The 19,566-nt window shown below is 38.6% G+C and overlaps 1 protein-coding gene across 2 annotated transcripts in view; it reads left to right on the top strand.

Annotated features, from left to right (window-relative positions):
- The window catches only part of LOC149559340 (putative transport protein YPL264C), a 187,900-nt gene that overhangs the window by 122,465 nt on the left and 45,869 nt on the right, over positions 1–19,566 (top strand). For both annotated transcript variants that reach the window (XM_089833274.1, XM_089833273.1), the window contains exon 7: positions 9,202–9,268. In XM_089833274.1, the coding sequence (XP_089689400.1) occupies positions 9,202–9,268 (67 nt within the window). The remainder of the gene's footprint in view (positions 1–9,201; positions 9,269–19,566) is intronic.

The raw sequence follows: 19,566 nt of genomic DNA, 5'->3' as shown, positions 1-19,566 counted from the left end.
ATTGTAGACTCAAAACTGAGATTTACTTTTAGGATTGCTTTGCAAATAGTTGCTGAGGTAAATTTCTCCTACTGTTTTACTGTGGCTAAGGAGAAGCTTAATTGTTGGAGTTGATTATTTTCCAACCTCCTATTGAGGTATAGTAGTTTTGGAATTTGAGTCTTGTTAATTAATTTGGGAGCCTTCCATTTTTGCTCCTGCTGTAGCTTGAAAGACAACTACCGCATTATAAGTTTGTGATGATTCTTATTTGCATTTGGGAGTTTGATCTCATTGAAGTTTGGCATCCATCATCCTTGGATCAGCATGAATGTTATCTACAATTACAAACACCTAATATCCTTTCTGATTGGCATGATTTTTGTCATATGTTTGGCAATCAAATCCCTGCCACTAAATGTCAAATTGCTGCACATTTGGGCAAGCTTTCAGTGTGGTTCGATTTGCATATATAAGCTGAACAGGATTGCCCTATCGGGCTGTACACATTTCCTTGGTCTGGGCAGTATTTGGATCTGAATTTGGGCGTGGTATTTTAGCCCTATCAGATGCTTTAGTGGCCTACTATAAGGAGTGACTTTGATCTGCTTCAATGGTATGTTAAATCTGCATCTAGTCAACACTTAATCTTTTGTTATTGGGCATCATTTTGGGAATGCTGTAGCATTACATCTTAGGCTGCAATTGGTGGAGAAGTTTGATACTTTTCTAGGTTCACTGTTATATTTTGAATCTCATTGTATGGGTGTTTAATAAGTACTATTTATGCAATGAATAAAGAGGATATGTTCATTTAATTGTGTATCATTATTCTGATATCAATTGAAGATGTGTATGCAAAGTTTTTTTTTGAATAAGTTGAAGAATTTGGTGTTTGTCGAAATTATAACCGGTTGGGGTTTCTACACTTAGGGTGGCTGGAATTGCCTTTAACCATTCGTCTTCATCGTTCTCTTCGTTAGCCTTCCATATGTTATGCATGTTATACAATGTTGTGTTGAATTCTTCGATCCTTCTCCTGTGAATCAAGGAAGTTTTTGCTTGTCCATGGCCATCTTGGTTCTCGCACTCTTCCCTTGGTTGGTTCCTCCTATCGGGACAGTGTTCCTTCTTGTCGGGACATTGTTCTTTCCTATCGCGACAATGTTCCCTCTTGTCAGGACAGTGTTCCCTCCTAACGAGATTATTACTTGAGTACTGGCTCTTGTTAGGATAGTGTTCCCTTTTGTCGGGACAATGTTCCCTCTTGCCAGAACAATTTTCCCTTCCATCGGGACAATTTTCCCTCATGCTGGGACAATTTTCCTTGCTGACATGATAGTTTTTCCTTCTGATAGGACAGTGTTTCCTTCTTTATGGACAATATTCCCTTCTGTTGGGACAGTTTTCCCTCATGTCGGGACATTTTTCCCTCAGTCTAGGATGGTGTTCCCTCCTACTGGGATGGTGTTCCCTCTTGCCGGGACAATGTTCCCTCATGTCAAGATAATATTCTCTCCTGTTGGGACAGTGTTCCCTCCTACTAGGACAGTGTTCCCTCCTAATGAGATTGCTTCTTAAGTGCCTACTTCTCCTTGTCCTTGTAGTTCTTCTGTGTGACTAGAGTTTTGTTCTTGGATAGGGTGGTGCTCTCCATGTGCTGGGATTTTGGGGTTTGTCCACCCCTCCTTTCTTCCCCATTCTTTCAATTGCCAAATTGGCTATGCCCTTTATAGTGATTTCAATCAAGTTTTCTTCGGTTTTGTTACATGAGTCTAATTAATAACCCCTTTGAGATAGCGACACCTTTCTTCCTGCTCCCTAGTATGTAGGATCCGTTGTAGGGAAGTTTCCCTTTCAGTATTACCTTCCTGTACTTGCCTCGGGTCCTTATTTAGGATTAGGGGCATGAATTGTTTTATTGTCTTGTTGTTCTCCTAGGATTTTCTTGTTCTTGGAATTCATGAGTATTGCTTTCAACAAACTGTTGGAGTACTTGTTGTCTTCTTTACTCTCTTTGAACTTCGGCTATGTATTCCTTCACTCGTACCAAGTTTCTAGCTAGTTACTTGTTGATGTCAGTTTTGTACCACTACATAACATATAGTAATTGAACACTTGATATGGGATATCAAACACTCAATTCCTCTTTTGAAAAGTTAATACTCATGAAGACATGAGAAACAATGTTCCTTACACTTGTGGATACTAACTCAGTTATATCGATGTGATTTGTTGGTTAATCACGTAGGCGGCCTTACATTGTTCATTCAAGGATAACTTGGGCTCTTGTTGTGGTGGTGATGATTTTGGTATAAGTGCCAGATGGTGTTGATGGTGGTGATGATGGAGGGTATATGTGCCAATAATGTTGAGGGTTGTGACGATGGGGGCAATAATGCTCTAATGACTTTTATCTTCCTAAATTTCTTAGAATGAAGTCCGACTACTCAACTACTTGCTATTTACTCCTACTCCTATGAATGGAAAAATTAGCAAATGGATGGGGATCGAATTTGATGAAAGCTAACCAGCGACTCTACCTCCATCGATGCAATGATCCAAGGGAAAAGACTAGTTTACCACAAAAGGCTTCCCAACAAGGCGGTAGGATGCTAGTGGCTTGGCTATAGATTCCTATCAAACATCCATTAATATCACCATGCAACTATCTATCTACTCTTACTCTTACTAACTTTCTTGAAATGAAATCTACTTTAACAACTTCAAAGGAAATCTAATTCTAACTATTGGAAGTAGAAACCATGCAATAACACCAAATGTTCTTAATCACCATGCAAGTCACAACAATGATACAAAGAGGCAATTTTGGTATTATCTTAGCAACAATTTTCTTCAACCCTTTACAAATGAGAGCAAATGGCCTTATATAGAGGCCAAAATTACAACCAACGGTAGAGATTAAAAGGCAAAACCAACGATCTAGATTGGATCCTAGAAACCCTAATTAGGGTTGCCACCCCCATCAGCCAATGAGAAGATGCCACCTCATCAATGGACCAATGAAAAAAGGGAAAAGTGGCAACCAATGAGAAGGCATCAAAATGGTAGCCAATCAGAATTAGACACCTATCCTACCCAAGAAGAAGGAGAATTTGCCTCTTGGGCTTACATCAAATGATCTTCTAATATAGTTCTACCCCTTTCTTTCATCTTTTTAGCCAAAGTAATGAATTTGGCTAGCTTGTCGTTGACTTCCTTCATGGGAGGGCAAAGTGTATGTTTCATTTTGAGCTCAGCTGAATTCATCATGGTGCTCGCTGCTTGCAGTGTTTTCTCATGATCCTTCTCATATTTTTTTGTGTATCCAATAAAGGCATTGAGGGAGGCAAGGGTGCCCAAATGTTTCTTCTTGATGACAACCTTCCCCAACTCATCCAATCTTGATCCAAATCCTATCTCATTGATGTTCTCCTCTTGTCCATTTGAATTATCCCTTTGTTCTCTAGCTTCAGTTATGCTCTCCCTTGACAGTGTTGCATTTTGTTTCTTTGCTGGAGGTTCCTAATGTTCTTTACTTTTCTCAACCTCCAAACTTCTCTTCTTGTTCTCAACCGTTCTTAGCTGCTGGTTGCTGCCTCCACCTTTCTGTCCGACTGACCCTGCTGTACTTTCCTTTGGTTTCATCTTCTCGTAAGTAAGGTGTATCTTCTGACTTTGTAATTGCCTCAACTTCTCATTGTACCACGACTCAGTGTGCATATCAACTGTCCTTGTAATTGCCTCCAAGGAAGGATGGACTCAACTCCGTTCTATCCACTATATCATAATCTTCTCTTAGCACATTTTCATCTTCTTCTAGTTGATCGGGAATATCAAGACTTCTCCATCTGATTGCCCTCATCATGTTCACTGACAATCTTGAGAAAGCTAGCTTTCTCACATGAAAGTCATCCTGGGCATTGGCCCAAAAATCTTCTATAATAGGAACATGTTTAAATTTATTTTCGTGAGATGCCTTGACAAGACCATTAGGATCAAATCCTTGCCTTGCTCTATACCATCCTAGATGATACCATTCTAATTCTTTCTCCGTAGCTGCAAAGGCAACAGGATTGGGGCAACTATCATTGCTAATTCCAAACAAGAAGGTAATCCTTGTCTCACCCTTAAGTTTCGTCATTTTGTCATAATGCTCAAGTTGCCTAGCCAACTCCATCAAAACTACCTTGTCGGGTGGGTACCTTGGAAGTCTATTGGGACAAACTGTACGTTCTGCTACTCTAATGTATGTGAATTGCGGAAATTGAATGAACCAACTCTCATACTTCTTAACTTTTGCTTCCGCTTCTGATTAGAGCCTCTTAGCAGGTGTCCCTGTAATATCCTTACCATCTTCATGGCAAAGGCGTCATAAAACATTTTATAATCCTTGGTGTTGTGCAAATGAAGCTGTGGATAACACTCATGCACCAAACATTGCCTTGACCCATTGCTAATTACTCCTAAGGTGTTAAGTCCAGTATTTTCATATAATCTCCCAATCAGATAGTAAGGATAGGACCCCATATAGAATTGCTTTTGATTTTGTATGGTCCTAAGTTGCAATTCTAAATTTTCACTTATAATCCTAGCTCAATCAAATCTTCTCTTTCCATTTTCAATTTTATTTGTAAAATTTAGTTAATATTACATAGTTTGAAAGTAAATAGGCTGGCTTCAAATTCTGATTTATAATCAGCCAACAATTAAATTCCCTTTTCATTATATTGCTATATGGTTTTTTGATGAATGAATTTAGAGGCTGGTGTGAATCATTTCAAAATTGTTTATTGGCGTTTGATATTTATTTATGCAAAACTTATAAGGCCAAAATTAAATAAATTTGTGATCAGTTTCCTGTACATCTTGATATTGTGTTTGAAAATTTAAGATATCATATATTCAGTGGTAATTGGGTTGCTTGCCAAGTGTTTAACAAATTGTCAAACCATTGAAATGTAAAAGAAATTGATGCTTGATTTAGCTAATAACAAGAAAGGGTTATTACAGTGGTTTCCTGCCAGCTTGTAGGAATTGGGCTCAGTTTTTTTTTGTTCGGTGTTGATTTTGAAGATTTTTAGATCTCATTTCTAGAGTGACCAGCATTTTTTTCTTGAGTTATGGACAGACATAGGACTGGCAGTTCTAGAAGTCAGTGGAGTAATGAGGAAGTCAGCGTAAAAATGAATGCCTTGTAGGAGAGTTTGGAGAAATTGAATCTTCAACAACAAAGGTTGGCAGAGAGCTTGTCGGATCTTGCGAGAGTTGAGAGGGCAGCGAGGTATATGGTTTCTGCCTTTAGAAGATTGACATCGAGGTTGCAAGAAAGGAAGCTTGAGTTTTCCCCGACAGGTGTCTATGATGTTGTTGTACCTATATTTAGTACGACACCTGTTAGCCCCATCTGCAGTGTTGATGATGGACTTATTTCACAGAGATCATAGATGTGTCAGTACAGCATTGAACTTCAGCCAGTTGAGGCTCCCAGAATTGTTGCAGCTAGTGTAGAAATAGTTGAATGGAGTTGTTACTACTAACACTTCTAGCTCTCTCGAGGAGGGGATTATTATTGGGGATTTGTATGTGAGTTATCATAGTGTTACTCTAGTACAAGAGGTAGTTGCTTCCTCACGTGGGACTAATGCATATATGGAGTCACCCAACTGTGATGTTGGTGATTTGTATGTTACAGCAGTGTCAATAGATGTGGATGCAGATAGTATGGACACATCTGATGATACATTTGGTGATGCTGTAATTTGCACCGAGTACGATATCCCTTATTGGGTATCAGCTGATTACTTTGAGGAGGTTTTGGATGGGTCCGAGGATCAGTGTTTACAAGATTTATCCTTTGAGGTGGAAGCTGAGAGATGTGGGGATATTGATATTGTGAGGGCTTCCATTTCTTCAGATGAAGAGTTGACTGAGGTACATAGTAGTTGTATCTCGGATGCAGAGTTGTGTAAGGTCGATAGCACACATGTAATGAGTGATCTTGTGGTGGGCAGTTCTAATTCAGTTTCCTATCACAGTGTCATTAATGAGATAGAGAGATTGCATAGGAGTCAGGGGTTACAGAGACATCATGTGATTAGTTAGTTGAAGGTGAGTGATAGTGACATTTCTTCAGCTCTCGGGCATCATGATGCTGTCCGTCAGATGCTAGCTACACCTAGTTCGGGTGCTCCTATGTCTGATGAGCGCAATGATAGTACTCTTTCTCTAGTAATGGTTCATACACTTTGAGAGTTTGTCAAGATCTTGAAGCATAGTTACTCTTAGTTAGTTGCTGATAGGGATTACCTTCTGGAACGAGTTAGCACCTATTATGAGACATTGTTAGGGAAAGAGGAGGAAGTAGTTGAGCTTACCTAGGAGCTTGAGGTGACTATGGACTCTCTTTGGTATACTTAGTTGGCTCTTCAAGAGTCATAGTCATAGTTGGATGAGGTTACCATGGAGTTAGAGCGGGTATAGTCGACATCAGCCCTTGACCCTGTTTAGTCACATATTGTGGTTGGTGGTGAGTTTGCTTCCACGGTTGGGGACGAGGGACATGATGATGTGGCCAACACATCCATCCAGTATATGGGTGCAATGGGTACAGAGATGAGAGCATCAGGGGAGACGAGCCCTCATGGTGATTTGCTTCTTTCTACTGAAAGCAGATCTATTTCTTCACTTCATATAGCTAGTACCATTAGACAGATAGTAGTGCCACATTTTCAAAGGGATCAACTGTGGGTCGTAGGGTAGCAGGTTGATGTTTCCACATATAATTTCTACTGCACAGAGTCCTTCATGGAGTATCTATTGGAGAGTTCAGATGTGAGGGAGAATTCATACAGAGTGTTTGAGGGTACGCTCATCCGAGGCTCTCATGCTATTCAGAGGTTGGTGGGAAAGATTGTAGAGACTCTGTCTACTATGCTTCCCCATAGGGATTTTGAGGTTAAGGTTTGCTGAGAGGGTTGCCTAGGATCCTGACCGACCAATAGTTCAGAGTCAAAGATTGGAACCATCTTCTGATTCCCAGTTTGATGATGATGAGCCCTTGACAGAGATTGGGATTTTTTATCGGCATTACACTGTGATGAGTGCTTATCATTTTTCTTTTGACTCACAGGTAGACGATTTTGTTTCACTTTGGCGTGGGTTGGCTCCAGTTTCATGCCATCCATTATGGGATGGATTAGCACCATCTTTTGCAGATGGGATTGATAACTGCAAATTAGACCCCTTGCAGTATCTGCACACCTAGGACAATTTGACAGAGGTTGGAGTTGGTGGTAGTGTTTTAGGTATCTATGGTTGTTACCATTTCCACAGTGCAGTTGGGTGTGAGCATCAATTTGATGGGGACTTAGGTGTGGACAGAGTTGGTATTTCAGTTGGGTTGAGTTCCGATGAGTTGTTGGCTTCACCAACACCTGCGGTTAGTTTTTAGATGATCTTGATGTTGATGTTCGTTATTTGGGGGTTGGTGCTATAGGAGTTGTTTGTACACAATAGGCATAGTACGCAGTTCTACCTTTGGGATCCAAGTGGATTGTGATGTCCATTTTGCTCCAGGATTGCTTGGGGACAAACAATCTTAGGGTGGGAGGACTGTAATGTCCCCATTTTTAGCAGGTTCTTGCAATTGGCTAGGTCAGTACACCATCGCGACCCTTGTGAGTTGACAATAGGATTTGAGGGTCTTAGTTGTTTGGTTATAGGCTTTCCAACAGCCCATGGTGTGTTTTGGCTCCGTTTGAGAGACTTACTATTTATAATTTTATAGTAAGTCAATCTATTGGTTGAGTCAGAGGAGTTGGAGGATGCTCTCATTTTTTATTTTGGGCTTCGAGTTTGGGCTCCAAGAATCTATCTTGGAGGGAGCATCTATTTATAGTAAGTCACCCTATTAGGTTCATTCATTCTCTTTCATCATCAGGATCACTTTGGTGTTGTCAGATTTCGATTCTGATGCTTTTTCAGTTGTTTGTGCAAGATGGCTGAATTATTATTATTATTCATATAAATACGCTGAGGTTGCTATTTTTAATAGTGTTGTTGGTTGGTCACCTTAGTATCATAGCTCGTTGGAAGCGGGGCGAAAAGTTTTAAATCATGAGAACAAGAAATAGTGGCCTTACGTGTTAGAATTTTAAGTTATGGTGGAAAAGGTTGTTTTCGGAGCCAAAAGCAATTAATAAATCAGATTATAATGACACTTTATTATAGTTTAATGTTTTGTGTGGGATGCTTCTTAAGTGAAGTTCATTTGAGAAACTTTGTGCCATTTGGAGATTATAAATATTAGCCTATTTGATGAGTAAAGCATCCAATTAATTGATTATTTAATTTTTCTTTTGTTGTCTTTGTGACATTTCTGAGTCTCAAGTTTGTGCTCTTGCTGAAGTATAAGGGTTTGGGATCTATAGCTGAAGCATTGTAGATTTAATTCTGAGAATCCATAGCTGAGGTATTGTGGACTTTTTGAGTTTTATTATCGTCTTCTCTTTCTATATTAACTGTGGCTGACCAACATTCTCTTTCTAGATTGTGAACGCTAGATTGAAATTGGACTAGGCGGCTTTCAGTTTGACTTTACAATTACATTCTATGGCAAAGACCAGGTTCTTAATTTGTAAAATTCAGTTAATATTACATGGTTTGAAAGTAAACAGGCTAGCTTCAAATTCTGATTTATAATCAGCCAACAATTAAATTCCGTTTTCATTATTGCTATATGGTTTGTTGATGAATAAATTCGGAGGCTGGTGTAAATCATTTCAGAATTGTTTATTGTCGTTTGGTATTTATTTATGTTAAACTTATAAGTCCAAAATTAAATAAATTTGTGATTAGTTTCCTATACATCTTGATATTGTGTTTGAAAATTTAAGACATCATATATTCACTGGTGATTGGGGTGTTTGCCAAGTGTTTGACAAAATGTCAAACCATTGAAATGTGAAAGAAATTGATGCTTGATTTAGCTATAACCAGATAGGGTTATTACATAGAATCTTTTTTATTTTAGATATCAGAGCTCATTTATGGCTTGCTTCCATTGTTTACTAGATGTACTGTTGAATCCTATCAAACTAATTTTTATCATTAATTAATTCTTGATTTCTTTGAAAATAATTGTTTCAGCCTTCAGGTGCTTATAGTGTGGAAAGAATGTGTCATATAGGTGAATAATTGATACACATCTTTGTCTTGCAGGATAACGGTTTTTGCATTTGCAGCATTTGCTTGTCCTGTAGCAGCAGCTTATATGTTTTCCTTTCAGGTGAGATCTAATAATCCATGCTTCCCTTTCTGCAAGACACTTCCTATCCTTATTTTTATCCAGAGCCAACATTACATGGGAACATTCCAACAAATAGTGATATGTTCACAAAATCTAAAATCTCTGGGTGTTTCCCTGAAAATTTAATTATTGTAGGAGTATTTATAATTTAGAAGGTTTCAACATCAGTATTTCCCTGAAAATTGAATTCTTCTAGGAGCATTCATAATTTAAGGTTTCAACATCAATAAATGTCTCTGTTTGAGATTGCAAAGGATTTTTATTGCAATGTTCCATTACCTTTAATTTGATATATTTGCAAAATAGACAGGGATAGTTCTACATAGGAATTTCATTCTGCTCAGAAAACATAACATATATTTGATGTGAACTACTTTTGAAATGGAAATAGCCAACCATGTTACAGGTTGAACTCAGGAAACTCAGACTTGGCTCAAATTTGCCAGGTCTATTCTAAGGCTGAGTTGGACCCCGCAAAAATTATTGACAAAATAAGCTTCAAATTTTAAAAGATGTTTCAAGATAATTTGGATTTTCATTCATTTCAAAGCTGAAAAACATCAATAACACATTAATCATATTGGAAATCCTCTCAAAATGTTGGGACAAGTTACTGTCACTCTATTACACATAACAGTTCCCGACCTAGATTATTTTTACATAATCCCATGAATTTTGAGATTACAAATGAGTGCTTAAATGAGGATTTTGAAAGATATTGTTTAAGGACTTAATGGATTCGAATGCTGGCGATAAACTTTCCTAGTTAGGTTTTTAATACATGATTTGTTTCTGGATTCGATTGTGTCTATGATTTTTAACATCAACGTTTTGGATCACACTCTGCATTCTCTTATCTTGATGATGGATCACCAAGTGTGATCCGAAACGCTGATGCTAAAAATCATATACACAATTGAATCCAGAAAGAAATCATGTATTTCAAAATGGATTGTGGAAACCTGATAAAATTCATAGGTCTTTAATGTTTAAAATAAAATGGGCTCAAGGCTGACTGTGTGTTGGCTGAGGCTGACTTCTGCAAAAATTCTGAAATCACAGAAGATTCTGTGAGCTGCTGGCAGAGTCTTGAGTCTACTGGATTGAACCATCAAAACTTGCTACTACTGGCCCAGTATGTCTGCTAGAGACTTCCAGAATCTCAAACCATGATCTAATTTTAAAATGTAGTTACATGCATTTCCACCTCTGATGGCCAGTGTGTAGCTCGAGTCACACCTTCATACTGACTGGAGGAATGTTTATTTTGGTCCTAGAAACTCAAAACGTAAGACGATAGTTAATTTTGAATTTATTGGACATCCATAGAGTGAAGGCTTATTGCGAGAAAGTATGTCTTTAGAGCTTTGTATTGATATATGGTATGTACATATATGATTAAACTATTGAAAAAATAATCTTAATTGCAATACTTTCAAAAAAATTTAAAGGTTGAGATCCATCTTTCTTGAAGATAATTTTATTAGAGGTCATATCCTAACATACACACTCACACACACACACACACACACACACACACACACATATAAGTAAATGGCTGGGCCTTTTATTAATATTAAAATAATTTTACAATGTTTCCTCCATTCGGTGCGGGTACCAGAGGAAAAAAAACGGAGGTAAGAAAAACCTCCGGTATTGCCCAGGACTTTCGTCCAGCACATTGATATATTGTTCAAATAGAATTTATAAAATTTTCATGCATGTTATATTTTCCATAAAAGATATACCATTTAAAAAATTAATAATCAGTGTTCCCCAAGTTTCCGGGATTGGGACGGTTGGAGATGGGGGGACGAGTTTTTGGGATGACAATTTCTTTTACCAAGTTTGGGGACGACAAGGGATGGCAAAGGGGACGGTTATACAAATTTAGGGAAAATATAAAATATATAGGGAAATTTGCATATATACATTACATTCGTATAAAGACATGGATAAACCATGTCATTTAAACATCATAAAACCTTAACATACAACATTTCAATAATCAAACTTATTCCTCAATATGCTATTATGCATTCATAATTTGGAATTATTGTCAATGTCATGTTAAATCAAAATAATAACATAAATTTTTAAAATATACCCAAGACCATAATTTAAAATCTAGTTTCAATAGCAACACGAACAATAACCCAACTTCCAAATCAAAACACATTACCATCATTTAATTCGGAAACTACACTTCAAATTCATTATAAGTGGACTAATATTAATACAAAAAGGTCCTCTATATAGTTTTGATCATGATATAGGTTTGTTATAGTAAGATGGTATCTTGATGCAACTTACAATATTAACCATATTTTCCACAAAGGATCTAGATCAAACCAAGACCAACCAAGCATTGATGTATGCCAGAAAATGACGTAAGGATGCATGTTCTAGGTCTGTTATGCACTTTCTAGACTTTCCCAACACCTTGCAAACAGTTTGCTATATAATTCAAAGCATACAACATGACTGTACAATATTAATTCCATGATTCTTAACGTAATGTTGTCAAATACTAATCAGAGGGCCCCAAACAATAGGAATTAGCTACCAAACAATAGTAAGCATGTTAGGGTGAACTTGGAAGGAGGGCCCCACTTTAAAATTAAAAAAAGGTAAACGTTTTATAAAAGAAAAATATTTTATAATTGCTAATGTTGTCTATCAAATTGGGGACGCCTACTCGTCCCAGGGACTTCCAAGATGTCCTCAATTGTTTGCCAGACATATGGACGTCCCCCAAAATAATTCCCCAATCCACCACGTTTCCGAGACGTTTCTTGAGAATTCTCAAAAAAGGGGAACGAGGTGGGGAAGTCCCCTAGCCGTCCCCAAGTCCTTGAAACGTTTTTGGTACGGGGAGGGGGGTTTTGTAGGCCGGGTACGTGTCCTTGGGTAACATAGTTAATAATCTAATAAGTAGAAACTTATGATTTTTTTGTGTATTATATGTTCCATAAAATGTGTACCATTTAAATAATTGATAATCTAATAAGCTATTAGATTATCAACTAATTATAATAGTAGTTTTGAATGTGTGGATGTTGGGACTAATACCTCTTCAAGGATTTTGCCATCCCTTCTATATTTGAAGGATTTTTATGTCATTGAAACAATAGAGTTTGGAGATTAATAGGGAATTCTATCAATATGCACAAGAGATATTATTGGCTACACAGTAGTAAGGAGAAGTGTTTCCCTAGGTTTTGCCTATGTTTTGATTGATCATTTTAATTTCTAACAATCCTTTAGATGTTTCAATTACTCACAAGGTCTTTTTTAATCTTAGCACAAGTACAAAATGTATTACTATAAGTATAAATAACTAAAACCATCCTCCATTTTCATCAACAGTTTCACTGTAATCCTCTTTTAGAGGTTGTTCCTTTTTTGAAGATTTTCATTTGGGATGGAATGTTATAAAGCAGGGATCAGATCAGTGAATTAATCCAAAATTCCTTGAGGTCTTTTTTGAAGTTTTGAGGTCTGCATTAACATTAATTTTTGGTGTTATCTATTCCTTAGAAGTTGTGGTAGCTAGTGAATTAAACTAAAACAAGAAAAAGTAATTGTGCAGGATCCATTGAGTGAGTTCATCTAAAGTTTTGAAAATAATATTGATACCTCACAATCTATCAAGGGATCTAACTTGGTAGATAAGATAAGATAATAATATTAATGCCCAACAAAAGACCACAAAAGGTTTATGGGACTGAGAGTTTACAACAATACAACTGACAACAACAGGAGCACTAAATGGTGTCCGATAAGAGCAAACAACAATAAACAAGAAGAAGAAGAGAGAGGCACAGAGAGAGGCCACAGTAAAGACTAGGAGTCCTTCCTTGGCAAAAAGAAATCAGTTACAAATGGATAAGATTACGAGTGGACATGAGCGTTGATTTGTCTCTGTGAGGTCATAGAGGAGTGTTGCTGATGTAAGAAACCGCAGTAGGGTTTGACAGATCTACAATGACCAATAGAACTGGTAGAACTAGACGGCCTTTTCACACCTTGTAAAGGAGATAAGGGTGCAAAAAAGGCAATAATAAGCTGATTAGAGGTATGCCAATGAGGAAGTAGTGACTCTAAAATACTATCATGGAGCAGGGTGACCTTCTGAAGATAGAGTGCGAGACACCGCTGGTCGCAATAATTGAAGAAAGCTGAAAGAGAAAAAGAGTCCCAGAATAGACAATAAAATCTCCCTCTGATCTCATACAAGGTAGGGCAACGTAAAATAAATTGAGTCTCCATCTTGACCTCTGCTAAAGTACACAGCTTATAGATCTGTTCTTCGGTGTCAATATGATGGTTGGTCTGAGCCCAAAGACGATGAGAACCAACTCTTAAAGACCTTAGAGAGATATGCAAGGCATGCCACCACCATCGAGATGGGTAACTAGGATATACAATAATCCCATCACTGATCTACAGAAAATGCTCCGCATAGAAGGCCATCCTCGGACGTAAGCCACCAGGAGGGTTAGTCCAGGTAATGATAATCTACTATTTGTAGATATCTAGTCTGACATGCTCATTTAACTCCAGTTGAGAGTGGAGGACATGAGCAGGAGCATTCAACGAGAATTGATAAGGAGGGAGATGGTCAATATCAATCCCAATCGAGCTCAACAGAGAAGATGCTTGTGCATACCAGCAATGAGCTTGAGAGCTAGTATCAGAACTCGTAATAGCAACAAAAGGACAATACGCTAGGTAGGAGTATCTATCATGTTCTCCAACCAAATCCGCAAAATCACGCAGGCAATAAAGGAACCAAATCAGATCAAATATGGCCGCAAGAATAAAGGGATGAGCATCGAACTCAGCAAGAATGATACTATGAAAAGTGAACCTGTGACATCTAATGATGCATCATAAAAGCAATGTTTGAACCTGTTCGATTGAGGCCCAATCAGAGACAAGGAGAGAAGGCCCCCTAACCATGGAGCCATAAAGAACAGTCGGCCGAACAAGGGAGTCCAAGAGGGATAACTTGGACGATTTATCCTAGAAATGGTGTCTGACACTGTTTCTCAAGCATAGCAAGAGAACCCATACCCTTACTAAATCTGGATTGTATTGCCGGTCTCATACTGAAGCGGGGTCCAAAAAACTTCATTCCTAGATACATATATGAAGTGATCTCAATCTCTTGTCCTTGAAAAAAGAAGTGAAGATGAGAAGTCTCTAAGCCTTAGTTGCCGATTCGTGACATGAATTCTATTCGGGGATGTGAATCAGATCTGTTGATTTGGCATTTTTTTTCCCAATTATGATTCATGGATATATATATATATATATATATACTAAAAAATAAGAGAAAGATACATAATTCTAAGCTAAATCATTTCATATATTGAATCTATTATTCTAGTATGCATCTATAAATCTAGTATGCTTGCTAATTAATCTATTTTTACGATCATAAAGAAAATCAACACATTCACATTGAATTACTGAAAGTGAAAGTTTGTAACATTCAAAATATAGATCATTAAACTTAAGTTTGTAACATGATTTTCTCATAAAAGAGTCAAGAGTCAAGACTAAAGTATTTGATGTAATCATCAAATGAATTTTCAAGAAAATCCACATCAAAGGGGTACTGATAAGCTGCAAGTGCTGCATCTGTATTAGTAGAGGAACCCAAACCACCAGTAGTAGAGGGGATTGTGAACTCATAATCATTCTTTTCATCATCCACATCAATCAAAGTGGATCTAGCAAGATCCCAGATGGTCATATCTAAATTAGGAGTCTTAGGTGCTACATCCCAAAGCTTTTTGGGCCCCTTCTTATCCATTGGATCCTTCCGTGACAACAAGCGCAGATTGTTGTGAATGAATACAAGGTCTTCTTTTTTTGGAGCCAATCGGTTGCTTTTGACTAAGTGGATAAAGGAGTAAGCACTCCAATTCTGCTCAGCTGCAGAAGAGCTGGCAACCTAAAGAGAAAAAAAAAAAAAATCAATACAACAATCAAGATAAATTCAAGGAATTGAGAGTGTTAACCTTAAGCTTAAGAAATCAACTTTAGGTGCTAAATTTTACAAACTTACTTGGGATAAGACTTTTATGGCAAGAGGTTGGAGGTACATGAAGGCTTGCCCATTAAGGTACAACCATTTGATGACATCCATTTTGCTTTGGTCGGCTATAGCAATAGGGTGGAAATTCTCACCTAAGATGAAGGTAACAAATTCACTCCTCAGAATTGCTCCAATCTTTGGATCTTGGAATGTTTTAGCTAGTGCCCTCTTATACCCATTTGCAATCTCTACATCTCTAGATGGTGGCACTCTACCTGGAAGGTGAAGTACATTTGCATTATAATACCTGGGGATAACAAAAGACAATTGGACACTATCAAATATCAATAGCAAAAACATTGGATAACCTAAGCATAAGCATTTGGTAAGCACTACAGTACCTCGGGGATAGAGCATATGCAAGGAGGTGCAAAGGTGTGGTCATCTTGTTCCATCAATGATGAACAATTGTTTCCACCTTGTTGTAAAGGGTGTCCTCAGGATCATTCTCCCTCCTTTGTATGACCTAGGATATGAGATATGAATAATAATTATAATTAGCAATTGTGTCAATTTAAACTTTAAAATCTAGATATGTCTCAAATAAATAATTGTTGTAAAAGACCATAGAACTTACCATTTTTATTTTTACCATTTTTATTTTTTCCAACATAGTGTCCTTGGAATCATAAATATCCCCAAGGCATGGCTCATCACTGTCTGCAAAGCGAAGCATTGCCATTAGTGGATAGGTGACTTCCAACACATAAGTCACAAAACCCCACCAATCCTGATCCAGTATCATTCTTCTCACATTTAAGGCCCTTGTTGTATTGGAATTCTTCCAAATGCCCCACTGGGGGCTAATGACCATATATTTCAATGCATGGTGTCCAAAAGATATGATCATATCTAGACTCTACAATTATCCCTGTAGCCCTGCCAACTTTTGCATTGTCTGTGACCACTTGGATAACATTATTAGGACCCATTGCTCTATGGCATCAATGAGAATGCGTGAAATAAATTTTGAATCTTTCACTTGCCCTTCACAATCAACCGCCTTCAAGAACATTGCCTCCTTAGGGCATACAACACTAAAATTGATCAATGGACGGTTTTTACAATCTTTCTACCCATCCAAAATAATAGACACACCCAATTGAACCCAAGAATCTCTTATTGGTTGAAGTTCAACCTTTACAAATTTCATCTCATCATGTAATATCGTAATGCACAAGTTTTCATAACCAAGTGTTTTGTAACCATGGGGTGCTTCATTTATTGCTTGCACCATCCCCCTAAAATAAGATGATCTCACAAAATTAAATGAAACACCATTTACAATTAGACAACGTCCAATTTTGTGATCAGCAATGTCTCTCATTTCACTTTGAAATGCCCTATCTAGTGGGCCTCTGTTGCGGGTGAGTGGAGATGGGTCTACGTCTTCATCATTTGTAGTTGGTATAGGCAAAAAAGGATGTGTTCTTGTGCTTGTTTGATCGGATGGTTGTGCTGGTATATTTGCTCTTTTAGAAGCACCACGTTTTGCTTTTGCAACTTCTCTATTAGCATCTTCTTACTCTTTTGCTAATGCTGCTATTTGTGCAGCTGTTAATCCCTTCTTATCACTACCTTGACACATGTTAATTCTTTCACCCGCAGGGCCCAAAAAATGTAGTTTCACTCAGGAATAGGAGCTTCTATGTTGTACATTGCAATAATTACATTTCCATATGTATGCCCCACCCCCAGGACATTGTGTGACTCTTGTTGTGTGTCTCCATAAAGGAGACCCCTTATCAATTTTGAAGCTTGGTGATCCAGCCCCACCCACGGAGCCTTGACTACCCATTGTTCTATTCTTGCAATCTAGAAAAAAAAATGAAAGAAACCATGCTTCACACTTACACAAAAGCTTGAAAGTTTGGAAAACTAGAAATAAATCAATAATCTATGAAAGAACGCAAGAATATGGTTGAAATGCATACCTTAATCACTTCTTGCAAGCTATTTGGAGCTCCACAACCTATGTCCTTCGAATCCAAGCACTTTACTTCAAACTAGCAACTATGAGAGAGCAAAATAGAGAGCAAATGTGAGTGTAAATGAACTTGCATAATGACTTAGAGGGTTGTTTTTAGGGTTTGGACCAAAAAAAATTTAAAAATTCGATTGGGCCCACTTTTAAAACTTTTTTATGCCGAGTTTAAGCAATTAAAGATTGCTTACCGTACAGGGTAAATGGATACTTATCACATTAAGGTACTAGAATGTAACGTAGAACATTATACTTTATTCATATAAGTAGTATGCAACAATGATTACAATGATAATGATGATTCAATAGTCCCTTCGGACGATGTACACATACTTTCCCGAAGGGGTGATTCAACTGTCATGCGCCCTTTTGGATACAATTCTACCTATCAACTCCAATATAGATTTTATCGATAACATCATCCCCCCCAAAAAGTAAAGTCGTCTCTGGACGACAAAATAGAGACAACAAACTCAAAAATATGACCCAACAACTTAATCCCTTAATTACATCAAAATTCACAACTAGGAAGGACATGTCCTTGGTATAGTAGATGTCCGTGATCTAAGCTTGTCTACCTCTACTCGTAGCTCATGCACTTGTCCTGTCCATACCTTCAAATTTGCTTTAGCCTCCATCTGAATCTCCAAGGTTGATTGCATCATTTCAGCAATCTCTCCTCGCTCCCTCTCCTTCTTCACTGCCACTTGCTATAGTTGACTTTGCTGGGCCAAAAATGTTGTCCTCTTGGATTCCTAGGCTGCTCTCTTTGACTCCCAAACTACCTTCTCTAAAGTCGGTTCCGCCTTCATCGTTGCCACCCTGGCAGTTTACTTCTCTCGAGCCCTCTCTGTCGCTGCCTGATTTGCTTGGCTCCTCCAAAGGGTATAATAAGCCTCCTTGTATATCTGGATTATCTCCTTAGTCAGAGCCTCTATGCAGCTCTCCATAGCCATCCCTCTCATAGTGGCCCAATTCTGGCGCATCTCCGCAGTCTTCACACTTGATCATCCACTCTCCTTAGAACAAACTGTATAGGTTGTTGGATACACTACCCTCATGAAGGATATGATGTGCTCCAGCTCCTTTACCACTGAGTCCAAGGCAAGTGTCTATGCAGAGGCCACCACTTAGCGAGCCCGGGTCGCACATCGGCGAGGAATGTTTCCATAACCTATCCCATCGCTGCCTTTGGCCCCACTGTAGGCTGTTGCTGGGCACCCATGTCCGTCTCCACTACTTCTGCCATCCGCTCAACAGTGCTATGTGGTATCCCACCGGTCGATGTCTGGTGACTCTCCTCCACTTGTGTTTGTCGTGGATCTCCTTTAGGGGCTACTTCCCGCGTAGGTGTGCAAATGCTTATTGCTCGTGTGGTTGGTATATGGTCAAACCTCGTACTCAAGTACGTGCTCAACCTCTGAGCTCTACTTTCTCTATCCGTCTTCTCAGGTGTTGCTAGCAATGTTGTATCTATTGTAACCACCACGTCTGAGCCCACTACATCCAAATGAACACTGAGTGTCGTCAAACCCTCGCTTGCTGGTATCTCCATTACTCCCTCCTGAGTATGCATAAGTATATCAACCCCTACCTTTGGTATGGCTGACAAAGTCTCTTCGACAACCCCTTCAGGTAACCCCATGGCTACCTTCGGTACGACTGTATTAGGTACTGTATCGAGTGAAGGCTCGGTACTCCCTGAATGTGCTAATACTGCTGACTGGGGTGCTGATGGCCATGCTGTTGGTTTGGTTGCTATGGTGACTGGTGTCATGACAACAGATTGCCTAAACTATCTGAACCGAGGAATGTGAACGCTTGCGGGGACTAAGTGCAAGTGAGAGGTAGTTGTGAGGGTCCTCGGAAATAGTAGTGGTGGTGCTGTAATAACTTCGACTTCCTCCTCATCATCCTTGTCCTCCACTTCCTCCTTTGAGTCGTTAGTGTCCTCAGAAGATGTGTCTTGTCTACCACTATTCGTGTTCCTGTGCTCAAAACTTTCTACCTCCTGTCCAATCCTTTTCTGTTTGATGGCCTTTTGTCCTCTAGGAGTATCAAGATGCCTCCATTGCATAATCGGTGGCTCCCCTAGTTTTGTCGTACCTAGCTTGATCTCCAGCTTATCATTCGGTATCATTTGTGCGGTAGCATTGAGAAATAGGCCGATGGCGTAGTGTGGCA

Source organism: Cupressus sempervirens, chromosome 5 (assembly GCF_028749045.1).
Source record: "Cupressus sempervirens isolate cs-2001-9-10 chromosome 5, ASM2874904v1, whole genome shotgun sequence".
NCBI classification, from domain to species: Eukaryota; Viridiplantae; Streptophyta; class Pinopsida; order Cupressales; family Cupressaceae; genus Cupressus; species Cupressus sempervirens.
Note: the sequence above shows the minus strand (reverse complement) of the source record. Positions and strands in the feature narration are given on the sequence as shown.